At 36.1% G+C, this 8510-nt stretch overlaps 1 protein-coding gene across 34 annotated transcripts in view; it reads right to left on the bottom strand.

The window, feature by feature from the left end:
• Positions 1-4435: 4435 nt before the first annotated feature.
• Positions 4436-8510, bottom strand: part of ZC3H13 (zinc finger CCCH-type containing 13) — a 97408-nt gene continuing 93333 nt past the window's right edge. For all 34 annotated transcript variants that reach the window (XM_034936691.3, XM_034936683.4, XM_057299662.2 and 31 more), the window contains one exon: positions 4436-7268. In XM_034936691.3, coding sequence (XP_034792582.1) covers positions 7098-7268 — 171 coding nt within the window. In that variant the 3' untranslated portion in view covers positions 4436-7097. The remainder of the gene's footprint in view (positions 7269-8510) is intronic.

Genomic DNA, 8510 nt, shown 5'->3' with positions numbered 1-8510 from the left:
ATCCTTTCTGGTCATTTCTAGTAAGGGGGCTAGAAAAGTGAAATGCTCAATTTGCCAGCCTCCTTTGCTTTTAGAGGTAGCCATGTGATATATTTATTGTAAAGGAAACATGACTAAAGAGAGAATATGATTCCTACCTACCAGGATAACATCAAATAACCTTTATTTTGTAAATCACATTTATGTGTTTGGTTTATATTGATACCATAATCCCAAGTATTAATCCATTATAGGTGTTCACCTAAGAATGCATCCTGATGGAACTATCCAAGCTGAGGATTAACGTGACCTTTGGATTGAATTTTAGCTTGGAAAGAAATTTAGTAGGAACATGCTGCATAAATCTGTTTTTCTTCTATAAATTGTATAAAAGCAACAAAAAGGCTGTAAAAATCTCCATAAAGTTTATTTCCAGTGAATCTAGGAGATAAGATATAATCTTCAGATGTCAAAATAGACGTAAGGGCTGCCAAAACAGCTGAGATTTAGCAGAAGTAGTGTCAGGAGACAGTGAAAGGAGGAAGTGCAGTAAGAGTTGAGAGGGACCAGGTAGTAGCAAATCTCAGCAAAAAATACCGCTTTTGAATGTGAGGGTTCCCCTTGAAAGGCAAAAGCTATGTCCCTTGTTTGGAACAATCAATTAGGAGCGGAGAAGAGCGAGATTGGCTGTGAAGGTCCTCCTGGACCTGGTTTGGTTCAGGGGAGGAGAGGAGGAAGGGCCACCTACACAAGCAATCACAAGGAGCCCTATTTACATGAGCCAGCATGCTTCTATGACATCAGCAGAAAAGATGAAGCATGTGTGTGACGTCTGGAAGGCTACCATGGCTGATTTCCTGCAAACAATGGTATATTACAAGTCATTCAGTATTAAGAAAAAGGAACTGCCGTAAGACTGATACAAAGATACTATATTAAAAAAACTAGAGAAATTAGCAAAAATTAACAGATAATATTCACCATCTGAAAAATTTTGCAGAACAGATGGATATCATTCTGCAACATTTCACCATGAATAGGCTGGGCATGGTGGCTCACACCTGTAATCCTAACATTTTGGGAGGACGAGTCAAGGATTGCTTGAGGTCAGGAGTTTGAGACCAGCCTGGGCAACATAGGGAGACCTTGTTGGCACAAAAGAGTTAAAATAAAAAATTAGCTGGGTGTGGTGGCATGTGCCTGTGTTCCCAGCTACCTGGAAGGCTGAAGTGGGAAGACTCCTGAACCTGGGAGGTGGAGGTTGTAGTGAATCATGACTATGCCACTGCACTCCAGCCTGGGCAACAGAGACATCATCTCAAGAAAAAAAAAATTCAACATGAATATTAAAATCTAGAGATTCAATTGCCTCCATGAAGAAAGTCCACAAAACAAGAAACAAGAAGGAAGAGATGATGAAATCACAGAAAGAAAAAATATGAGCTTAGGAAAGGGGTTATACAAAAAGAAAAATACACAGTGTGGGAAACCAAATGAGTACAGGTAATAAAATGGAGAAATGCAATGAAATGGAAGTAAAGAAAAAAATTAAACTGTTCTGGTAATGGGAGACAAGGTAATTCAGAACAACTTCACACTAAGAACTGGAGAAGCTGGACAAAACATTTATTTTAAAAATTCCGCTTGAATACTGAAAAGCCAGTAAGATGATGAAAAAACCTTGGGCCAAAATTCAGGACATAGATATGCAGGGGTGAACCTGACATTTGGGGTCAATTTTGCCCAGGTGCCATTTAAAAATCTGGAAAACAGACTGAGGAACCGATCCTAAGTTATGAAGTCCTCTTGGGGAAGGCAGAAAACACTGACACATGGGATCCACCAAGAATGGAGGCTCTTATGAACCCCTGTACTTTGGATCTAGACCTCAAAGTCTGAACCCTGGGAATGACAGTGAGCTACAAGTGCCCATGCATAAACTGCAGCCAAGACGCGAGTCATCTGGGGATTCAGATCATCTTAGTTCCTAAAACAGGATTAAGATGTTTTCAGTCTGACAGTGACCCCAGAAGCAAACAAAACTTGTGTCTGGACAACATCATCTTAGACCTCCACTTTTTTTCTACAAACAACTTTGCAAACACGATTTCTTCATATAGTGAAAGATAACCAGACCTAAGAGTAGGGAAGAAAACATGAAAAAGAGCCAACAGAAACAACACACAATAGAAACAGATTCTGAATTGGCATTAAATATTGGAATTGTCACACATACACACAGAAGTTAATTAACAAGTCTAAAACTTCGATATTTTGAGCAATAATGAGTTATAACCCATGAAATAAAATAGGAATCTATGAGTTTATACTGACATAAATAAGTGAATAAAGGAGAAATAAATGGATAAGGGAATTCCAGTAAGTGTAGAAAAAACAGTGGAATTAGGAAACCGGCATTTGGCAAGCATTACAGCAATACATATGAAATACATAGGGATAACTGATTAACATTAACATCGTTTTCTCTTGATGTTTACATGGTGTCTTTTTTCTATCCTTTTACTTTTAAAGCTCCCTATGTTTTAGGTCAGTCTCATAAGCAACATGTAGTTGTTTTTCTGCGGTTTGATAATCTTTGTCTTTTAATTGGATACTGAATGTTTTCATTTAACATAATTTGTGAATACATTTGGGCTTACATCCACGTGTTTTCTATTTGTCTCACCTGTTCCAAATTGCTTTTTCTCTTCTGCTTGCCTGTTTTGACGTGATTGAATGCCTTTTATCCTTTTATTATTCCTTATTACGTTTGCTTTCAAATGAAATTCCAACTTCATACATAGCCTACATATTCTAAACTTCAATTATCTGAGTACCAGTAATTTCTGTCCTATTTCCACACTGACTACTTAATTTTAGTTATTAACATTTATTCCAAAAAGAAATGTTATATCGCCACAGTAAACTAAAACAATCAGTACCACTTGCCATGCAAAGTAACTAGAACATACAGAACTTGTTTTATACTCTACTGTGGGAAACACTTCCATATTCCACAAGGCTTTGCCAAGATATATACCTACACCACCCCAAATGGTAGCCACTAGCCACATACAGCTATTTAAAAGTAATGACAAAATTTTAAAACTCAGTTTCTCAGTCACACTGGCTATATTTCAAGTGTTTAATACAAGCCACATGAAGCTTGTATTGGCCATTTTTTTTGGGGCAGCATTTACAGAACACTTCCATCATTGTAGAATATTCTGTTGAACAGCACTGTTCTAGACCTTCTCTCTAGCAACCCCCATCCCCTCCACCCAGTGGTGAGCCATAGTAGTATTTTCGTCTTGGAATTCACCAAAGCTCTTTTCCTAGGCCTTTGCATATCCCCATCCCTCTGCCTGAAATACTCCTTCCCCTTTTGCTCTTTGCTAGCTTCTTTTCATTTTTTAGGACTCATCTCATACGTAAGACCTTCTTGATAATCTGAAGTAGTACCCAACTCCCAATCACTACACTTATTTCTCATCTCAGCCATTTGGTTTTTTCTTTAATTGCAATCACTGCAATTTACATTTTATTCATGTCTATTTACTTCCCATCTTTACCTAAGCTACTCCAATTGTACTTCTATCACAGTATAACCAGGTGGTGGCTATCGGCTGTAATCCGAACACTTTGGGAGACTGAGATGGAAGGACTGCCTGAAGCTGGGAGTTTGAGATCATCTGGGCAACATAGTAAGATCCCCCTTTTTTTTTTTTTTTAACTTGAGACAGGGTATCATTCTGTTGCCTAGGCTAGAATGGAGTGGCGCCATCACAGCTCGCTGCAGCCTCAACCTCTTGGGCTCAAGCAATCCTCCTGCCTCAGCCTCCCCGAGTAGCTAAGACTACAGGCACGTGCCACCACACTTGGCTAATTTTTGTATTTTTTGCAGAGACGGTGTCCCACTTTGTTGCCCAGGCTGGTTTTGAACTCTTGGGCTCAAGCAATCCTCCTGCCTTGGCCTACCAAAGTGTTTTTTTAATTTTTCTTTTTAAAATTAGCCAGTTATGATGATGCACACCTGTAGTCCCAGCTACTTGGGAGGCTGAGGTGGGAGGATCCCTTGAGCCCTAGAGTTGGAGGCTGCAGTGAGCTATGATCCTGCCACTGCACTCCAGCCTGGGGGTCAGAGAAAGACCCTGCCTCTGAAAAAAAAAAAAGAAGGGCTGGGCATGGTGGCTCATGCCTGTAATCCCAGCACTTTGGGAGGCCAAGGCGGGAGGATGGCTTTGAAGCCAGGAGTTTGAGACCAGCCCAGGCAAGACCCCATCTCTATAAAAATAATTTTAAAAAGAAAAAAAAATATGAAAGAAACAGCTCAATAAAATTGAGAAAGTATGTTTACAGATGCATGTAGAAAGTTATTTAATAAAAATATTTCACCATTTAAACTTGGATTCCCCAGAGTGTCATTCAAAATACTGAAATGGAAAGATCAACAAAATTAATGAATAAAGAAAGTTTATTGGAGATTATTAAAGAAAAATGATAAAATAAGGCAAGTCCTAGATCAGATTTAAATACAATATTTAGAAAGATGGCTATATAATTTTAGCTAGGAAAATCAGTAAAAGGGAATATCCTTAAAAGTGGGAGGGGTTCATATAACCTTTTAAAATAGCAAGTTGAGGTGTAAAAGCATCATCAACAATAGTATGTACCTTAATCTTTACACAATTGGACAGTGAGGAGCAAAGTGGGAGATTCTACCAATGCCACTTACAGAACAGATTTTCAAGTTAATAAGTCATAAAATCCTAATGTAGTCATGGGCTAGGATGGTGACGACAATCTGCAATTACTGGTCAGAGTGAAGCGAAGTGACAGGTCAGATTTTTCAGCATATCAAGTTACTACTTAGGTATGCTTACAAAACTTTGTTAAATAAAGTTGGGTGTTGTTAGTATACCCTTTACTAAATGGTGAGGATAGCTGCCAAAATAATCAAAAGGCTAATTATGTGTTAACTCTCATTTATTTTGGATTGCAGACATACTCTTGGCCCTTTATCTATCTACACAATTCCTTATTACCAGCAGCTGGAATCCAGTTGTGCAATTATGGCAACTGGACAGACCTGAGCCGTCAGTTATGAGATAGATGACCTTTTAATTGTACTAGCAAACAATTTATAGACTGGAAGATTGTTTTTCGGGAATACCAGTTTAACTGAGACTTTAATTATGGTCCAAGAGCTTTTATGAGAAATTCAATCAAAAATTTTGCTTTAGAAAAATTTTATAGGTATATGTTACTAATACTGAGAATGGTTGAATTAAAAGAAATTGAGACTGAATAGTACATTTCCACTGGAAACATAAAGCTCTGAATGCTGTGACTGAGTGAACAAAGGAATAGTTCTAAATTTTCTTTTGCAACATACATAACAAAAAGATTTCAAACTGAAAGACAACAGGTTTAACTGAATGACAGATTTAACTACATAGTTTTCATTATATAAATAAATAACTTGTGAAATATCCCTGAAGTCAGTGGACAAATGGGGAAACCATTATTTTTGTCATATTCTACAATTCTGAGAACTAGGATTAGAAATTCTAGGACTTTAAATCTTTGTGCTACAGAGAACAATATTATCCACTAAAATCAGGAAGTGGCTTCCTGAAGGGTATTCATTCTCTGAGGTCATACATTTTTTTTTTCTTTATTCAAAACACTTAGTAAAGGAAAAGGACACAAGGAAATTCTGATTAAAGTCTTCTCCTGCTCTGTCTGCAATTATACATGCTTTCAAAGTCATTTGAAAGTAAGACCATTTCCTTTGGCAGGTATCTTGTATAAATTAACTTTACAACATATGTTTCTTGAACAGAAACTTTACACCACTGTCATTATGTTACCTATAGAGACAAAACTACTAACACAAGTAATATGGGCTTACAATTATAACACAAACCTGTGAGAGGGCATGATAAAATTAAATTTTGATTGCCTTCTTTTATATTATCACTACTACTGTCTGCTCACAAATTCTGTGGCCAGAGTCCATTTCAAATCCTTCTAAGAGTCCACTTCATGAGTTAAACATATACATATAGAACAAAGCAGGTATACTGTAATTTTTAAAAGTAAATCTGTTTTACATAGTACAGCTGGAGGCAGTTTAATATAATCAAAAGTTATAGCTCTAAAAAATATGATAGTAGAATATTAAACCTCAGGTTACGTTAGGTTTGTTAACTCTTGATTTGCTTTGAGTAATTTTTTTCTTCAAAAGCCACATTCCAAGAAGATGCCTTAAGTATCAATGAGCTATATTTGAAGTACATCAACTCTGTTTAAAGCTGTCCAACAATAAGGACACAAGCAGTAAAATATCTGAAGCATGAAACATGTAATGTTGATGACTAATGTTCTAGAACATCAGGAATAAGATTAACGAAGAGCAAAGTAAATCTAAAACAAGGAAAGGGAAGATACATTTATTAAAAATAAAAATAGTACACAATCTCTGATAACAAAAAAAGCATTTAGGGTCAAAAGACATCCAACATACATTGTAACAATGCACACATATTAATTTAAAAAAAGACCCATGAAATAATTTTTAAAAAACTTTCAAAAGGAAAAAACTATTTTGGCTTCCTTCTGCTGAGATTCGCCTATAAACATACCACGCCAGCTAGACCAGCATTCCCTTTCACATGGTCTGTACAACACAGTACTGCACAATGTGAGCAATTACTTTGATGAACACATTGTTTTTGAATAAAATTGTTGGTTCTGTATGGATGATCCAGACATAAATTCATGGTTCCATTTCACAAAAATATTCATAGGCTGGAAGAGCAGTGACAACCATTTTCCAAAATCTTCAGTTTTAACAAAAGGCGCAGAATAAACTACTAAATCTAGATGTTTTCACATTATTTTGCATGAGTGTCAAATACTATGTAAAAATTAACGTAAAATCTTAAGTTGGCCAAAACTAGTGTCTCTAAAGATCAAAATTCTTCACTCTTTTAGCACGGCTGATAAATCTTTTCTGCCTTTGTCACTAATGCTTGTCAAACCAAAGAACTTTGCAAAAGAATATGCACTGCTGAAGGAAGACAGTACCAAAAATACCATATTGAACTTCGGTCTTAAGACACACACAGTTCCTGTTGGATACTGGACTGTGAAAGTTTATTATCTTCAGTCTTTTCATGTCCTGGAGCATGGCAAGTAGTCTTCCGCTTAAATAACCGAAGACTCAATCGAAGTAATTCATTGTCTACCATTGGAGCACTCGTGTAAGCTTGTTTTATGGTGCCCTATTTGAAGAAAACAAAAACAAACTTTAAAAAAGATGTACATTATTAGTAGGAAAGATGGGCAGGTTAACCTCTACTCAAAATATCAAAGTTATAAGAGTATTTCATTTTGGATATTAAATTAGCTTTATTGGATTTCAAAGCAAAATTAGAAAATGTGTTTGGGCTCAATGAATCTTTGAAAAGAAACTTTTAGAGGGCACCTAGTTTAACCTCTTGCTTAAAGTAGGAATCCTCTCAACAATTTCTGACAGGTAATCAACCAGTTTTTACTTTATCATTTCCAATGACAAAACAAACAAAAAACACACTGCACATTCTGTTGTTGAATGGCACTATTTCTTCCATGTGATGGAATAAAAGCTCTTCTATGGTGCTACACTGTAATTCAATCTTACCTTTACTTGACAATCCTTCAGTTCTATGAAGGTAAGTGCCATGAGTTCCTTCCTCACATAGTTTTTCCTTCTGTAAGCCAAACATTCTATTCTATACTCCTTACCAATCTTTCAATGTCCCATAAAAAGTGAGCTCGAAAACTGAATAAATCCTTTAGAAGACAGCTAATCATGCAGTATGCTGAAGAACTACTACCTCCCTTATACTAAAATATGTATCTATATTATTGTGACTTAAAGTTACATTAGCATTTTTTGGAAAGTTATTGTCATAGAGAAGGGACCAGGGAATGTTACAAAATACAAAACAAAGAAAAGTGCATACTGAAATCAGGGAGCAAAGGAGAATGACTGTAGTGATTCTGTCAAAAGTAATCTTGAACCAGACTTTTAAGTGAGGAAAACTTGATTATACAGTCAAGACATGTTTTAAAAATCTCCTGTTCCTCGTATTTGTTTCCATTTTAATCTTTGGAGATAAACTCATTCTTCTGTTTTTTAAAAATTGAATCCCCCCTACCCACTACCCTAAATCTGAGTATTTTTCTTTAACGAAGTAATCTTTTCTTTAGCAATGTTATATAGTCAAAGATAATTCTGTTTTCCTAACTGCCTCAAGTAAAAAGCTAGTGAAGTTAACCATTTTATCATTACTCTAAACTTTCTAAGCAAAGAATCACACCAACTCTCTTTTGTCATCCAGGTTGAGTAGTCCTCAACTGAAATGCTTTGGACCAGAAATGTTTCAGATTTGGAAATTTTTTTGGATTCTGGAATATTTGCATTACATTTACTTACCCAGTTGAGCATCCCTATCTAAGAATCCAAAATCTGAAATTCTCCA

This window comes from Pan paniscus, chromosome 14 (assembly GCF_029289425.2).
Source record: "Pan paniscus chromosome 14, NHGRI_mPanPan1-v2.0_pri, whole genome shotgun sequence".
Taxonomy (NCBI): domain Eukaryota; kingdom Metazoa; phylum Chordata; class Mammalia; order Primates; family Hominidae; genus Pan; species Pan paniscus.
This window is presented reverse-complemented; position numbering and strand designations above follow the sequence as displayed.